Genomic DNA, 18,601 nt, shown 5'->3' with positions numbered 1-18,601 from the left:
AATACATTATGAGTTTATCCATTATTTGGTGCTAACATCGTATTGTATATATCCATTATTCCACTCTTACACTAAAATAATGGATTATTTAATCCAGCATGTAGAGATGAAATAAGACCTGTGACCGGACACGAGCAGGTTCACCATAGTGGGGGCATTTGCCCCTACATGATTTAGAAAATGTATACTAATGATACAATAGAGTATTGAGATACTAAGTGTTATGTTACTTCACACATTAAAAAAATGCCCTCACAAAGTAGAAAGTGCTCACGTATTATGATGCATTTTAAAATTTTAATTGTAGTATGTTATATTTTTCATGTCACAAATTTATATGTGCATATTGCCCACACAACAATAAATCTCTAAATTGCGTATGATATATAAGTTACTTAAAAATATTTAATCCACTGTTGGCTACCATCATCACCCTCCATCGCCACCACCACCTCCCTCCACTATTGCCACCACTAGTGCAGCTATAATTGCCACCACCGCCCTACAACACTGTCACCTCCACCACCACCATCAATGCAATTACCTCTACTATTTTGAGCTACCCTTTTGGGTATTATTATTATTTTTTGATTATTATTATTTAGACCCTATTATTTAAAACTGAAAATAAAAGTGGTGCAATGCAGTGTAGTGTAGTCTGTCATTCAAAAACGCCATAACGGAGAAAAAAACGACGAAGAATGCGTTAATCGTTTTAGAGAGAGAAACAAAACAAAACCAACTCTCTTCTCTTCCCTCTCTCTCTCTCCTCCATTTCTAACCGTTTTCTTTCTCCTCTTATCTCAGATCTTTGCATAAACCCTATTCCATTCCATTCACAAAACCATAACCCTCAAGATTCTCTCTCTCTCTCTCTCTCTCTCTCTCTCTCCATTTTCTCTGCAATTTTCTCTCTCATTTTCCGTTTGTTTCCCGGAAAATTCTCTCCGATCTCCCAGCCTCTTCTTTCTGGAAGATTCCAACCGTTTCTTGCTCCGCTTTTCGCTCCGCTTCGCTGCTCCCGCTCCTCCGCGTTCGAGTTGAACGACATTTCCGCGATTTTCCGATTGCTGACTCCGCCGGTAAAGTCGGGTTTTCCGGGAAAAACTGGTGGATTCTGGATTTGTCAGAATGTTGAAGATTTCCATCATGAATCCACGGTTGTTGTTGTTGTTTTAGTAGCAGGAAGAAGAAGAAGAACGAGAATTGGATTACCATTACCATGGATGATAGAGGTGGTTCATTCGTCGCTGTTAGGAGGATTTCGCAGGGTCTTGACCGAGGCAACGCGTGCCATTCAACTTCTGGTAAAAATTTTCGTCCTTCAATTTCTCTCGTGATTTTCGAGGCTCTCTCTTTCCGTGACATGTGATTCGTTTTTGTTTTCTTTCTTTCTTTCTTCACCCCAATTTTTCACGTGTCTTTGAATTGAGATTGTGCTCACTTGCGTTGTGATTGATGTCTGCGGGTATTCAAAATTGCGTTGGTGGGTAGATTAACTACTTCTTACTGTATACATGATTTTTTTATTCATTTGATTTGATTGGGTAGAGTATTTCCTATTTGAGATCTGTATCTAGCTCAGATTACTATGAAAGATGTTAGTAATTTTAGTTTTGAAAGTTGTTAACTATGCTTAATTTATAAGTATCATCATCTTGGTGGGGTTACCTCATAGATCTAGCATTCATGATTTCCACATATATAGGAAAATGCAGATATCTAATTGAGTACAGAAACAGTGGAAATTTGAAAGTAAAGCAAGCAGGTGGTGTAGCCAAGTGGCTAGCATAATGATGGAGAAAAAGCTAGTGGCTAGCATAATGATTACAGTATAGACTTCAAAATATTTGTCAATTGAAACATCATTTAGAAAGCACTGGAAAAGGAAATGGAGAAGAGAGATAAATAATGATTGTTTATATAAGATGAGTGCTTTTGGAAGCTAATTAAGCTGAACAGAAGTGTTGATTTGCTGATGATAATTAATTATTAATAGGACACATGATTTCTGTCGATCAGCTTGTTATAAAGTTGTTGCACAAAATTTGGAATCTCAATTTTCATTTATGGGCAGTTTTCTTTTGTTACAGCTGAGTTTGTGACAGGATCAACTGCATGGATTGGCAGAGGTTTGTCATGTGTCTGTGCACAGAGAAGAGAGAGCGATGCTCGGCCCTCTTTTGATTTAACTCCATCTCAGGTTAAATTTTTTGTGATTTAATACCTAAGCAGCAATTTGATACTCAATAAGTCATTCTGTTAATTTTTCTATTGCCATCTTGCTACAAACAAACTACAAAATTATATGTCGTATGAAGTAATGAAAAACATTTATTGTGACTATGTGCTCATTTTATGGTTTCTGGAAATTTTTTAATTTACGTTTCATTGAGTGCTTGCTATGAAGTTGTAAGAATTTCCATCACGCCAATGTTTCACAAAGTTGGCTTTTATGTTTTTGATGTTTGCTTGTGATGCGTACCTTCTGACATCAAAATAATATGTCACTCTGTGCTTATTGTTTAAAATTATGGCATGATAAATTCTCAATGCTGAACTTTCAATTATCAGGAGGAATGCTTGCAGAGGCTACAGAGTCGTATAGATGTTCAATATGATAGTTCTATCCCTGAGCACCAGGTAACCTTTCTATTAATATTCTCAAGTCTCTGCGATATGACAATAACTAAGAGACGTCATGCCTGTATCCATAGTTTTCTGTGCTGTGACTTATTCTTATTACATATGTGCAATCTTCTTCTATTAATTTTGATTGTAATCTAGGTTTGTTTTTATGCATTATCTTAGGATGCCCTAAGGGCTTTATGGAATGCTGCTTTTCCTGAAGAAGAACTCAAGGGTATGATTTCTGAGCAGTGGAAGGACATGGGCTGGCAAGGAAAGGATCCAGCAACAGATTTTAGGTAGATATTATTCTGGTTGTTTTCATGTCAATGCCATATGTTGTCTTTCTAACTACTTTTGCTAATTATTTCTTTGTGGAAATTTGGCAGGGGTGGTGGTTACATATCATTAGAAAATTTGCTCTTTTTTGCGAGGAATTTCCCGGTATGCTCTATTTCTCCTTATTTTCACTCTTTCTAGTGTTTTAATAAATAATCTGGAGACCAGGTTTTCTCTTGGGTTTATGGAGATAGTCTTGCTATACTACATCAAAATCTTATTATCTTACTTTGACATTATTTTTCATTCAGACCTATACCTTATTTTTATTTGTTTTTAAATCTTATATCCCATATATCTGTCCATAATAGTAATACCATACCTCTTGTTTCTTGCATGCTTTCTTAGATGATTGATGTAAGAAAAAAGGCTAACAGGTACCAATTTAGCTGAAGTCCTTCCTGATCTAAACAAAATTCTTGTGTTTGGATTTTGTTCCATTGCTTTATCTTTGAGGCAGTATATGATTTTCTATTTGAATTATAAATAAGGAATGAGAATGATATTGAAATTGATTGATCTTGTTTTTCTTTCCTAATGGCTTCTCTATCAAACTATACCGGCTCCATGAGTTCATGTAAACTATAAAATCATGCAACTTTGTAGTTAACTTTTACTCATTGTTCACCATTGCCCGAACATTGAGGATCTGAGGACCAATGTGGACATTATATAAATTCTGAATTGAGATAATATGCCTTAAATGATGAAATTCTCGGCAGATAATTTTAAAATATGATGTGTCTATGGTAGTTTAAATCATGTTTTGACTCGTAGAATCACATGATTTTACAATTTTTGATGGTCTGACCGATTCGAATCGTGGTGGAATTGCGAACCAGTGAAATCGCCACCTCAATCAGTGGAAGTAGGGATTTCATCGTGCTGGAGAAGATATGGGAACCTGTGACCCGTTTTCACTTATAACCCGAAACCTATCTCTACCCTAACCTGAAAGGAAAGATTGGCTCTTCTGAGGCGTTTCATTTTCAAGCTCAAACATACCTGAAACTGAGATTGTCAAACATTGATCCCTTCCTTCCTCTTTTGCAACTGTGAGATTGAGAACCCATCTCTCTGTTTTTTCATCTTCTATGACTGCGATCCTATTGCCTATGAGTTTGAAAGCATTGAACAATCCTCACCTCATGAGAGTTAGGTCCAACCCAAATTCAAGACTTAGTTGTGCTATTTTATATGCATATATACGTAAATTTTGTAAAATCGTAAGATTCATGTTAGATTCCATGATTTACAATATTCACTCCCTTTCCTGATTCTAGGTAGAATCTAAATTCTATACCTTAGATGTGTCCTCTTTTTCATGCTGACATCTCAAGCTTTGCTGCATATTTTACGCTTTTTTGGCGTCGGAGAATAGACTGCATGATACTTTTGTTATGAATGGTTTTGTCCTATAGGAATAGTTATGTATAAGACACATGGCTGTGCTCTTTCAGATTTTATTAGACACATTTTTTGTATTTCTATAAGACCCTTGTCTCTACAGGTTTTGTCTTTATTAATATACTATTGGTTCAGTCCCTCAAGAGCTGTCTCAATGACCTTAAATCAAATATGTTTTTGCTTATTCATGTCTCTCTATTGCAAAACTTATACATTTCGTTTTGTAGAAATCTTTTCAGGACCTTTTACGCAAGCAGGAAGGAGATCGATCAGTGTGGGAATACCCATTTGCTGTTGCTGGTGTTAACATAACATTCATGCTTATTCAGATGCTGGATCTTGAAGCAGGTTTATAAGTTTTCCTCTTATTGTAATCTTCTACTCTCAACATAGATCATGTCTATGAGGTATAGATGCCTATACAGGCATATTAATTTCTGCCTTTCGGACTCTGATATGTCAACTTCATAGAGCACTACCAAGTTGAAATTGCTTTGAATTTAAAGGGCCCTTTGAATGCTATTTCCGACGTAAATATGCTTATATTATTTTTCCATTTACTTTTGCATACTTTATTGTTCCCACAGTCACCAGTGATCATTATCTGAATGATTGTTGGTGCTCTGTTGTAATTCTAAGGAATTAGATTAGTTGTGTTAAGGGCCTGTTTGAAATAATAGAAGTTGGTATTCCAATCCAATGACATCAGTAGCGTCTTACATTCACACCCAACCTTCAAACATTTTTATGACAATGATTTGCACATTATACAACTTACTAAAATTCTAGAAAGGCAAATAATATTGCGAGGTCCTTGATACATTTTGGTTTCTTTTACTTCATGTAACATCGCTCTTCTGTTGTTATCCAACATATGGTGTGTTACCAACCTTATAATATTCTCGACTATATTTTCTGATGAGATATCATGAGAATACATGGCATTTAATACTGGTTTTTGCATGATAGATGTCTTTCCCAACCAATGAATGTACTTTGATTATGATGTTATCTGCTAATAATATTATGTTGATTTCCTTGACAGTCAAGCCACGGACACTTGTAGGAGCAACTTTCCTTCAATTTCTTGCAGGTATAGCCTTTATTGTTCTGCCTGCTAATCAATTAATTTCACTTGTTTTTTTCTTCAGTTAGGAAGGGAAGCAGGGTATGAAGGCTTTGGTGATGAACATTTTTCTGACTATACCTTTCTTTCATCTTTTTTTCTCTGATTGTTTTGATTTCTTTCTCTCACCTATGTCCGGGTGCCTATTTCATTTGTAATAGATTTTTGAAAATCTTTCATAACAAATGGCATTGCTCTAAGAAAATACTTGTTTTTTAAAACATTATAGTTTTTAATAGATAGTGGCTGTCCTCATTGTATGTCTGTTTGCTGTTCTGAGTAACTAATTTCATTTATGTGACAGAAAACGAATCAGCTTTTGATCTTCTCTATTGCATTACGTTCAAGCTGATGGATCATCAATGGCTTTCTATGCGCGCATCATACATGGATTTTAATGTAATGTATTTCTCTGAGTATAATCCATATATAGGGAAAGATGATGATTCTAGCAACTTTATTAATATATTTTCCTAAGATTGCTAGTATCTTTGCTAATATGATATATGTTGCTTATAACAGACAGTGATGAAATCTACACGCCGTCAGCTGGAGAATGAGCTTCTGCTTGAAGACATTACACGGCTTGAAGATGTACCCTCATACAAACTTCTCGCACGATAGATATCGACGCCTAGTCTTCCAGTCCACTAGTTTTAACTTGAAGGTTGTTGTACTTGATGTGATGCTACTCTTATAATTTCCACTCCTTCCACTTCAGCATTTAACCTTCTAACATTTGAGTGTTAGACCAAGGCAAGCCAGTATGATGTCATCAAGGCTGTGAGTGCAGTAGTTCTTCTAATCTAGTTGGAGGATGACATTGCTGGCTAGGGGAAATTTGAAATGTAGGTTTGCTTGGTACCGAAAAGAGATTAGATTGTAATGAATTGTGGTGTGGCTATATATTTTCTTTACTTTCCATTAAAGGGGAAATACAGCTTGCAGTTGCAGTATTGTAATTCAGGCAGTTAGTCCTTAAGTTGGTAGCTACTGTCTGGCCATGTTTGTGAAGCAACTTGTATGCATATTTGTTTTGCGTAAAAGATTCAATGTTTGAGTTTGATGAAAAGTATTTCAACTACATTTTACTTTGTTTCAGGAAAATTACGAGTTGAGACTCATTTCACTCACACCTACATGAGAGATAGGAACAGAAGTGAGGGATATGATGAATTATGTAATAGGAAAGTAATATAGAGATAAGAAGAAAAAGTGAGTGGAAATGAGATAGAAGAAAAACTGTATGGGAATGAGATAAGAACAATTGTTTATTTGATACATGGTTTTAAATCTTAGTATGGGCTTTTATCTTATCTGTTCAATAACTTCCAAATTCGATTTAGTATCTTCGGTGTTCAAATTTTGAATGGTCCATGTGAATTAGTGAATAATCACTGCTTGATCCAGGAGTTTTAATTTAGTATCTGCAAGAGCTTTGTTGGGCTACTCGGATTTGTTACGACAATACTGCATATGAAAGCAAGATGTCTCCATCTAGCTCCTGATATTCCAGTACGCTATCTATGTGTACCAATGGCTGCACCAAGAGAGGTTTATCTATCTATTCACTATCGCTGCATGACATACTCCATGGTTTCCTCCCCTACCGCCATTGCCACTTAGCACCCTCCATCACCACGACGGTTGCATAGTAGTTTCCACCACTACCAATACCACCATCATTTGGCACCCTTCACCTCTCCCAAAGACTCATGTGCAGTGAAAAGTCTGAAGTGGTGGCAATGGTGGTGGAGGGTGGGGGAAGCAACATTGAGGGAACCAGGCGGCAATGGAAAGTTAGTCAGCAACGATGGTGATGGGTGTCGAGTGGTTGCATAGGGCAATGATGGTAATAATCGAGGGTAACTAGTGATGGAGGGTGTTAGGCAGTAGCGGTGACCACAATGGTTGTTGGGTAATGGAGACGGTGCAGGGTGCCTTGTCGTAGTAAAGGGCATTAAGTCACAATGGCAGTTGCAATGAAGATGTTGTGGGGTATGGGGGCGATGGAGGGTGCTCAGAGATGACGCCGATGCTGGGTAGGGGTGGCTATGGGATGGGTTGAATGAATTTTGATTCATATTGTAATGGATTGGTAAAAAAAAAAGTGATAAGCGTTTATTCCATTAACCCATTTATAATCCATTGAACTCTTTCATAAATCATGTTAAAGAAAAATAGTGATATTTTTCCAAATATATCATTGACGACTAATAGTCTATTAATAGAACGTTTCTTTAAAGTAATTATAAATAAAAATAAATAATTGCAATTTTGGCATGCTGTGGAGGTCAGCAGAGGGCAGAGGCCTACTTCTTGGTAGGAGCGCCGAGAGATTTCTCTGAGGAGGGTTGCCCATCAACTAAGGTTTTACTGGACGTGAGAGGATTCGAACTCTCAACCTAAAAGGATGCGAGAGTTAAACCCGAAAGATGTAATAAGCATTTATTCCTAATTTTCAAATTTTATTGAAAGAGCTGAAAATTGGTTATGGATAAAGATAAACTTTTATTCATAAGTTAATTTGAATAACTTATGAAGAATAAGCTCATAGCAACTCATAAGTTGACTATAAACTATTTACATAAGCTCCCATAAACACTTGCATAAACGCTTATGTTATAAGATAAACTCAAAAAAGTTCTTCCAAATGAGGCGCAGATACATACGATACATGCATGGATAGCTTTGTGAAAAATGACACATGATTGAGTCCATATTTGAAGCAAACTCAACAATCCGAAGCAAGTACATCTGGCTTAGCTATATATATATATATATATATATATATATATATATATATATATATATATATATATATTAGTCTCCGAATGTTACTTATAAAAAAATATTGAGTGTCTCAATATAATTGAGTGAAAAAATATATGTGGATCATGTGAAACGACATTGTGTTATTTTCATGCAATCACTACTGATCTTCACATATATTAGAAAGAGGTAAAGCATTCTTGGTCGGATGAATTTGAGTCGTCGCAGGGTATGTGATTGTGTCTACCTTCATAAGTGGTTATCACCATACGACAATCCTCTGAAAGTCGTTCAACCCTCTTCTTCACCCTACAGTTGCTATGGGTGCAGCGGTAGTAACTTCTGCCATATGCCAAAATTCAGATCATCAGTATAAGAAATAGACAATTTTTCAAAGATAAAAAGTTGGGTACGTAACTAACAAAAAGTGGAATTTGTATTGCATGGTAACATAGAAGATTAATGAATGCAAGGAACCCAAATCCCAAAAAATGCATTCACATGTGTTATGTTTTCCTTGTTAATTATATTTTCTAAGGTAAACCAAAGGGATTCTTAGTCTTAGCCATGTGTTCCATCATATTTGAAAACTTTTGTACACTCAATTCATGAACCTGATCACTCCAATAATTTTTCCATCTTCCTTATTGCACTTGTAAGTACATATCTTGAAGTGCAATTTTGCAATGATGCGATATCTAAAAGTTGTTGTTGTGCTTTCTTAGTTTAGGATAATAGATCATATAACTTTGACAATATTGCATTAGGGGTAGTCTAAGCATTTACCAGCTATTCAGGAGGTAGATATAAACATTGCTATTATTAAGTTGTAGCATTTGGGAGACTTTTTGCTCACATTGTCATGTGATGTTTGTATTATCGATCATTATCTATTAATTAATATTTTTGTTTTCAAAAAAAAGTTGTGAGAATAATAAATTTAATTTGCTGCTATTTGACACCTAGTTTTCAAGTAACTATTTTCTGTATTTTTTTTTAAGTTACAAGTCTTATTCTATATATTTATAAATCCTATGTTTATAAGTTACAAGCAGACTATTAATACATCAACTCTAGACAAAGCCTAATGCAGACCAGTACACCAATCCAACAAGTGATGAACTCTAGACTGGATTAATATTGTCCTAAAGAATCTCAGAAAAGAATTAATCATTTAAACTGTCCCTTCCCATGCACGAAACTTTAAGATAAGACAACTTTTGTCTTGAGAGTCAAATCTGCTGGTTACCAATACTGTTTTTATCTAAAAATTAAGTCCTCTTCGGTTTAAGTAACTAGAAATTGTGAGAAGTGAGTTTCAATATCACACGGCAGTACTGTGGTAAAGCCCAACCATGCACCTATAAATTTTCATATACATATCAACCACGCAGTCTCACAGCAAAGAAACAGATGCAAGTTTGATTCCTCATTGTTCAAACATAGAGCACAAGATGTCCCTACATTACCAGGGATAGCGTTTCTTCAAGCCAGCCAATTCCACTTTAGTCTGACCTCTTTTGAGCATCACCTTCCACACAATTGCAAGTGAATTTGAGGTGTTGAAATGACGCAGCGGAATGCTAGACCGTACCTTCACAGTCTTAGGCTCATGTGGGGTTGGGAGCACCCACACATTGGGTTTAGAGGTTAAGAGTATAAGTGGTCTAGGACATCATCCACATACATTCACCAGAAAACCTTAAGGGAATGGGTGAGTGAGTCCTTTCACTTATATACTCTTTAACTCTTGCTTATCTATCCAATTTGGGACTATTTCATATGCAAATTTTACTTCAACAGTCTCCTTCAATTGTGAATCCATTTGTTTACATTTTCTTTTCTTTTTCTGGGCATTTTTCCTTCTTTTTTTCCTTTCCTTTTTTTTCTCCTTATACACCCCTTGAGCACTCCGCTTCGTACATTCTTGTATCGTCGTTGGAACTCAACACCAAGGGGGCTCACTGCCTTCTAATCTTCACACTTCTGGGATGATTTAACAATACAAGGAGCCGTCACATGCATCATTGTTACATCATTGACTTCACTCGCCATCGACATTTCGCTTGGGTCCTCACACCATTGTCATTTCATGGCTGACATCATTGGTCTCACTTGCCATTGACCTTTCACTCGGTCATTGCACACCATCGACTTCACTCGTCGTTTACCATATGGTCGCACCATCGGCTCTGATACCACTGTTGGAATGGCGTAGCGGAACGCTTGACTCTTCACAGTCTTACAACTCATGAGGGGATTGGGAGTTACCATCCACACATTGGGTGTAGGACATCATCCACATACATTCACCACAACACCTTAAGACAATGGGTGCCTGGGTACTTCCACTTATAAACTCTTTTACTCTTGCTTATTTATCCAATGTGAGACTATTTCATTCACAATTGTTACTTCAGCATGAAGGACCCTATAGCCTTGGAAATTTTAGTCGACCAATCCTCGTCCCAGAAAGGGACATCTCTCTCATCCCCAACTCTTTTACATACCGCCTCACTAAACCACCTCCCATGATCAATTCCAAAGCACATTGAGTTTAGGTACCTCCACCACCAAGAATCATTTGGATGAACCCTGTTCTTATACTCAGTGTGCAATATGCGACACCATAAGCTATCATTTTCCTTTAGCATTCTCCACCGCCATTTTCCCAAAAGTGCCCAATTGAAGATCTTCCAATCCTTCACTCCCGAAACTCCCTCCCTTTTTGGCTTGCAGATATCCTCTCATTTAATCCATGAAATCTTCCCTTCACCCTCCACTCCCCCTCCCCCATAAAAATATCCTTAAGATATCTTTGTACTTTGCAACAATCCCAGACGACATCTTGAAAAAGGAAAGAAAGTAGAGAGGAATGAACGATGGGACATCTTTGATTAAGCAAATCCTACCACCGAATGAGAGTGATTCTTTATTCCATTTTGATAGTTGTTTTTGAAGCTTGTTGATAACTGGATCCCAACATGATATAATCTTCTAGGATTCCCACCCACTGGAATGACAAGATAGGAGAAAGGCAGATTCAATTGCTTACAATGTAGCCTAGAAGCGAAACTCATCAGGCTTCTACTCTCCACACTGATTCCCGCAACTTTACTCTTCGAGAAATTGACTTTTAATCAAGCCACAATTTCAAACATCGCAAGATGCATTTTATATTGAAAATATTATGCAATGAAGCGTCTCCGACAAAGAGAGTATCGTCGGCAACCTACAGTAGATACACTTTAGTTTCAGGAGCATAATTAAATTTGAAACCTGACAGTTTGTCTCATTAATCCACTAAGCCCCTATGAAATAATGAGGAACATAAAAGAGGCAAGAGGGTCCCCTTGTCTCAAAGACATCCCTAATTAAAACATACTGGCTTCTATTTGGCCAAACATATCCAACCATTCATGGGAAACCTGGAATCTATCGACTTTTAAGCCAATCCATTATATCAAAACCTAGTCAAACTTTCTCCCATATCCGCTTCCATGCATGATATTGATGAACAAAAGTTTTGATTGCATTGCAATGAAATGATATTTGTCCAGAAAAAAAAAATTGACTGTGGCACTCAATCTCTCTTCAACACTCCCCTTACATAATTAAAATCCCCACCCATAATTAAAATCCCCACCCAGTCACCACATGGCATCCCTATATAACACAACGGGCTTTATGAAAAATTTGATTTACAATTAAAAGGAGATCCCTTACAAATATATTTAATACATAATAACGAGCACATTTGTTTGAGTTGTTCATTTGTTTTGCTAGACCGGGCGAACCTGATCGATCACGCAAATTAAAAAATAGTAATTAATATGAATTTATTTAGTTAATTGGTTTGCTCGACATTAAATTCGAAAAACATTGTCCTTGCATATTCATACCTCTTTCCTATTTTTATCTTTTTCTAAAAGAATTTGACTTTGGCATCTTATTTGTCATGTGTCTTTAGCCAAATTATCATCGAATTTTAATGATTAATGAATTACTGCATAGTTATAATTTTTATTATAATTAAAAATATGTTATCATCATTTATAATTGATTTGACAATTGCGTAAACTAATGAATAGTGCAATGATAGTTCAGAAAAGAAAGGTTAATATAATGCAATATATAAAAGAAAAACACGATTAAGTTTGTTCTTATGTAACAATTTTTTGTACATTTTAGTATCAGCATAAATTGGATCTGGTAAAAATTAGATAAATGTTTTTGAGGTATAAGGAAAGTTTAAGTCCAAGTGCAACTTTAGACGAATATATGGGGGAGAAGATAGGAATACCATGACAAATGAGATGAGTTTGAAATGGAGTGTACGTACGAAAATAGGGGACCCTACAGTGCATCTTATTGTCAACTCTCTAATAATACAATCCACTTCTCATATTCTTTCATCTCCCCTTCAAATTCCAAGATAATTTATCCCAATAAACCTGTGACTTATTGTAAATCTTCTTGCTTGTAAATGGGTTGTACCAATGCACCGCCCGAATATATGGTGAACGCTAGATAAATCATGCATATATTTGATTCAATTATTCAACGCCGACACCACTTTTGTTGAGTACTTTTTTCCCAAAAACGACACATTACCTTCATTAATTCCACCAGGTATAATGCCTTTGATGTTGCCAGTGTACTCAACAATATAATACATTTGCATTATGATAGATTCACACACCAAATTAAGTAGGAAAGTTCTATCCTTCAGATCAAACTTATAACTTGTCAACTATTTCTCTTGATCGTTTCCCATCTTAAACGTTTTTGTAATTAATTAAGATTATTCTTCAATATTCATGTCATTTGAGTTAACACAGATTTCTTCCGTTCAAATATACTAGTTATATATGCCTCCCTTTGAGGATTCTAGCTAGCACACACCCCTAAAATAGGATGTGTAATCATATACTAGGTGATTAGCTACAAAATAGTAGCTAAGAACAAGAAATTGGAGCGAATTATATTGCGACCCTTTCCTAGCTAATCAATGATCCATACCATATGACAGTACAGAGAGTGAAAACTTTTCTACTTCCATTCCAAAATCTTGTTCTCTCTTATAACTAATCAATAAGTGATCGCTTAAAGTAGTAAATGTCACGTCATAATAAATAATAATGAATTTTGAAAATAATGTTTTAGGTTAACCAAACTGACAACGCACAATCCTTTAAACAAGAGAGAGCATGAGTGAGTGATACATTATTTTCTTTACAAAAATATGGTTTATAAAATTGAATAACTTAATAGAGAAAGTAAAGGTCAATCAAAATGAAAAAAAAATTATATCCTACTAAATAGTAACAACCACGGCTAGACACATTACTTGTGTTCTTTTTTTTACTGCCGCAAAACTTTGTGGAGGTTAAAAACTGCTACTAAATAAGGTGTAAGCAAGAAGTGCACTAATGTTTCGTGGGCTACATATAATCACTGTAATTAAAATTACCTTGGATGGAGGCTATTCTTGACAACTTTCTGGCCATATTTCCTCCATTTGTATCCATCATCAAGCACATCTACGTCACTCCTTGTTTGGAAACAAAACCTCGGTTCTCTAAGCTTCCTCCTCATTTTCACCTTGCCTTTCTCTGCACCTGCACTCCTCCACCTATCACAATATACATATAAGGTTCAAGATAATTAACTTCAACTAATTAATCCACCCAACTTGCATCTCTGTTAAAACCATCTTTCTCAAGTAATTAGAACACGATTAATCCTTAAAATAAAAAATATTGAAGCAAGAAAATAGAACCAAAAACAATAGAAAAGTGATATGCTATGAGAATATATATGAAGTGTCAGTGATGCACAAGCACAAGTGGATTCAAGTATCAATGAGGATCAAGACTTTTACATCTTTAAGCTCTTTATACTCCTCATGATGCAAGAGATAAAAGAGACAATAATCCCTTCTACATATTAAAGATCTTAACCACAGATTTTGCTCAGAGGCCTCTCTTTAATTTGTTATATATCTAGATGAATATTTACCTACTGCATCTCCTAGAGAGAGAGAGAATAACTAAGAGGATAAAAGAGCCATACAAATTAAATAGAAATAGGGTAATGAAATTGAAGCTGGAAAAGGGATATATACCATGACTTGTTGTTGCCATCACTAACAGTTCCAGTGCAATTTTCATCACTTATAGTCTTGGGATCCAGAGTTCCCACCTAAAAAAAATACCATAATAAGCAAAAACCGTTTCAAGGAAAATTGATGGAAATAATTCTCTAAAATCGAAAAGGACATAAGAAGAAAGAAAAAGTCAAAACAAAAGTAAATAAATAAAATCAATAAGTAATTAAAACAAGGATGAAGATCATTAGAGAACTTTCTTCTTTAAATTTTGAAGATCACTGAAATTAAACCACCTGGTCTTGTTGATTCCATGATGTTTTGGTGACCAGTTCATTATGAGAGAGCTGAGAAGATTGAGATTGTGAAGAGGGTGACATGAAACCAAGGACTTGGTTTTCTTCAAAGTGAGCAAAACCTATTTCTTGGATGTTGTGTGGGGTGTTGGTGAATGAAACTTGAAGCTCATAATTGGGAACACCTCTCTCTCCCTCCATGTTTCTCTTTTTAAGATTATTCCAATCTCAATTTGATGATGCACTTTATAATTTGCTTTTCTCTTCTACTTGGTCTTCTTCCTAGCTAGCTAGCTATATATATAACTTTCTTTCTCTCGTGGCTTAACCTAAGTTCTTCAAAGGGTTTTGTAGTTTGGTCAACTGCTACTATATGTCTACCGGTTAAGGTTCTTGGAAATTATTTCTTTTTCCTTTTCTTTACTCTATTCTAGTTTTGTAAATACAGTGCATTGTCCTATAAGTGTTTTTTTCAAGGAATCTCTGTCAACTGGTGTCAGCAAAATGGGATTAGTAGTAGAGTAGAATGTGTGTTTGGTTAACAATTAAGTGTTTATGACTAGAGATAGCAGGAAAACTCACACATGCAGGACCCGATCCGAATCCAACCTGAAATTTCGAGCGAAACTTGATTTCTTTGGGTTTGGATTTCACCCGAATTTTAAACCTGTTTGGGTTCGGGTGTGGGATTGATTATACCCGCACTCAAACCCGAAGCTTTATGGATGTAATTATCAGCCCTTATATATATTATTAAAGTTACTAAATAGGGTTTTCTTTAACGTAAAAAATCCATGAATTATGTTGTTTATTAGCTTATGTTCATGAACTATATTTTTTCCCTTGTATTGGAAATTCAGGTGATCGTGTTTAATCAGCTTATGTTCATATTGTTCTCACATCGGATTTTGAGTTTGGGTTTGAGTAACCCGAAACCCAGGGGTTTGGGTTTGGGTTTGGATTTAACTTTTGCACTCATATTGAGTTCGGGTTCGGGTTTGGGTGTTAAGTTCGGGTTCGGATGTGGGAATGATCAAACCCGCACCCACGAGGCCCGTTGCCAACCCTACCTTTCTTATTATGATAATAAGTGCTTATCGCATAAACATTTATTAATAAGTTAATTTGTGAAACTTATTTAAAGAAGCTAAAAATATGTCATATGTCAGCATTAAGTTCTTATTCATAAGTTAATATCAACAACTTATGAAAAATAAGCGCAAAACAGCTTATATTAGGTCATAAGCTATTTACTCAAGCTCTCAAAAACACTTGCATAAACATTTATATTATAAAATAAGTTTAAATAATCACTTCCAAACCTGAATACTTATCATATAAACGTTTATTCATAAAAAAAGTGAAAAGCTAATTGAAATAAACCTAGTTCATAAGTGTCAAACAACCGATAATATTTGATCGAGTTAGTTTTGGTTGAAAGAAACAAATTTGAGAAGTGAACCGATAATAATTAATGTGGTTCAGGCTTAATGTAAATTGAACCAATTAACTGAACAAATTCAAACCGATTGTATTGGATTAATTTGGATCATTAGGTTTAGTGAGTTGATTCTAGTGCGGTGACTTGGAGGTAAGCTACCTTGACCATCTTCCGATCAAACACAGTAAGGACGCACCTTCTTGTAGACGGTTATGGCTGGTAAGAGAAACCTTAAGAATAATGTTGCTTTCACACCTCTCTTTTTTGTGGAAAGAGGTTGAATGAGAAGAGATATAGAAAGAAAAGAAAAAGTAAGAGAGAAAAAGTATAAGATGTGATAAATGATAAGATGAGAGAAATATAAATAAAAATATATGGAAATGAAGTGTTTAAAAAATGAGGTGTGTACATATCATTGTTGGTCAAACCAAACTCATAAGCACTCTAATTCACCTCTGTTAGTGATAGAATATAATATTAGAATAGAATAATTATAATATTTATTCTTGATTTGTTTTGATGTAATTACGCCTGTAATCTAGCCTAGATTCATTCCCTAATTGACTAGGACCTTTGTGTATATATACTCACTTATTTATGAATGAAAAGCATGGAATACAATTCCTTCATGGTATCATTGAGCAGGTTCAGATCCTTTCCTATCTGACCTAATTTTATTTTAATATTTTCTTTTACGTTTGTTTTTTTTTTCCGCTCCCAATAGCCGCCGCCGCTGCACCATAATAGTCCAGCCGCTGCCGCCACCTTCCTAGCCGCCGTGCCCTCCTCGCGCCGCCGCACCTCCTCACGCGTGCCTCCGGCCGCGTCGTTGCCCAGCGCAACTCCGACCGCGACTGATTCCTTCTCAGATCCCGGTCGCCCCGGTCGCACTCTCGACGCACACCACCGTGCTTGAGTCAGTTGCCGCCGCAGGCCCACTCAGCGCCATCGGTCCCTCACCAAGGATCCGCTCGTTCCATTCAACAGGATCCGCGTGCACACCAGCGCCCAGAATCGACCCGCAAGGAGATCTGGGTTCTTAGCCAAACAGGCTTCTGTTTTTGGTGAACCGGTTTCACTCAGTTCGCCCAGCCCGATTCGCCCATCCCGGTCGGACCGCCCAAGCAGTTTAAAAAAAATTTTATTTATTTTTTGTTTTCTTTTATTGTTTCAATGGCAGATTCAGATTCTACCAACGGCGCCCCAACCAATGACACTGCCACTACTACGGTCACTCCGACCGTCCCTCTGGCTAAGCCCAAGTTTCATCCGCTCTTGCTGTCACTAACATCAAAAATAGCATCCCTTTCAAACTCGAGATGGACAAGGACCACTACACCTTGTGGGCTGAATTGTTTGAAACTCATGCTCGTGCAACTCGAGTGCTCCACCACATTATTCCTAAGGCAGGCAAGGAGCCTCCTGCTCGCACCGATGCTACCTATGATCAGTGGACCACTCTTGACTCTACTGTCAAACAATGGATCTACTCCACCATCTCCTTCGACCTCCTCGCCACTGTTATGGAGAAAGGCTCCACTGCTATGGCTACTCGGAACCGTCTAGCTTCTATGTTTGAGGACAATCAGAACTCCCGTGCTGTCTCTCTCGACCAGGATTTCATCTCTACTCGCATGGATGATTTTCCTAATGTTTCAGCCTACTGTCAGCGTTTGAAACATCTCTCTGATCAGTTGAGAAATGTTGGTGCCCTAGTCAGTAATCATCGTCTTGTTCTCCAGTTGGTCTCTGGTTTCTCTAAGCCCTTCCGTGGTGTTGCCACCCTGATCCGTCAAAGCGAGCCTTTGCCTCCTTTCCTCAAGGCCCGCTCCATGCTAATTTTAGAGGAATCTGGTCTCGCTAAGATGTCGGGCACTACCTCTCGGACTGCTCTGCACACCTCTGCTTCCCATCCCCGGGACTCCGATGACTCTTCCCAGCAACGCACCACCACTCGCATCAATCAGGTTCACTCCAACAATCGTTCTGGGTCAGGGCACAATCGCAATTATCAGGGTAGTTCTGGTAAACCAAAAAAGAAAGGTGGCTCCCGCTATACTAGTTCATCTGGCTCCTCTGGTTCCCTGCTGCAGCTCCTCCACCATGGCGCCCACCTCCGCAGGCATCCTGGAATCCCTGGGGTTGGGCTCCTCCCCCTGGTTGGGCTCCTCCCCCTTGGGGCATGCCTCCTTGTCCTTACCCCACATCTCAGTGGTCGCGTCCCATGGTTCCTCTACAGCAACCTAGCGTTCCAGGTCTGCGTCCTCAGGCCTACACCGCTACTGCTTCTCCAGCACCCACTGATATTGTTGCTGCCATGCACACCATGTCCTTGACTCCTCCAGACACCACGTGGTACATGGACACCGGCGCCTCGTCCCATACTGCGGCATCTCAAGGTACTCTCACATCTTATTCTAATTTAAGTCATTGAAATCAGAAAATGATAGTTGGTAGTGGTCAGGGCATTCCAATTCGGGGTT

At 37.2% G+C, this 18,601-nt stretch overlaps 2 protein-coding genes across 3 annotated transcripts; one reads left to right on the top strand and one right to left on the bottom strand.

Annotated features, from left to right (window-relative positions):
• Positions 1–657: 657 nt before the first annotated feature.
• Positions 658–6,586, top strand: LOC130728434 (uncharacterized). Of its 2 annotated transcripts, none has more exons than XM_057579908.1 (9): positions 658–1,307; positions 2,109–2,203; positions 2,575–2,643; positions 2,812–2,927; positions 3,018–3,072; positions 4,602–4,722; positions 5,420–5,467; positions 5,805–5,899; positions 6,023–6,586. In XM_057579908.1, exons 1-9 carry the CDS (start codon positions 1,223–1,225, stop codon positions 6,122–6,124), a joined length of 786 nt encoding a protein of 261 aa, XP_057435891.1. In that variant the 5' UTR covers positions 658–1,222; the 3' UTR covers positions 6,125–6,586. The 2 variants fall into 2 exon arrangements, with proteins under 2 accessions (XP_057435891.1, XP_057435890.1); XM_057579907.1 differs by having other exon boundaries at positions 659–1,307; positions 2,094–2,203.
• Positions 6,587–8,334: 1,748 nt separating this feature from the next.
• On the bottom strand, positions 8,335–14,997 carry LOC130732330 (probable WRKY transcription factor 12). Its single transcript, XM_057584399.1, has 4 exons — positions 14,678–14,997; positions 14,400–14,476; positions 13,746–13,907; positions 8,335–8,614 (listed from the first exon to the last, which is right to left on the bottom strand). Exons 1-4 carry the CDS (start codon positions 14,876–14,878, stop codon positions 8,452–8,454), a joined length of 603 nt encoding a protein of 200 aa, XP_057440382.1. The 5' UTR covers positions 14,879–14,997; the 3' UTR covers positions 8,335–8,451.
• Positions 14,998–18,601: the final 3,604 nt, after the last annotated feature.

The sequence above is a fragment of the Lotus japonicus genome, chromosome 1 (assembly GCF_012489685.1).
Source record: "Lotus japonicus ecotype B-129 chromosome 1, LjGifu_v1.2".
Classification (NCBI taxonomy): domain Eukaryota; kingdom Viridiplantae; phylum Streptophyta; class Magnoliopsida; order Fabales; family Fabaceae; genus Lotus; species Lotus japonicus.
This window is presented reverse-complemented; position numbering and strand designations above follow the sequence as displayed.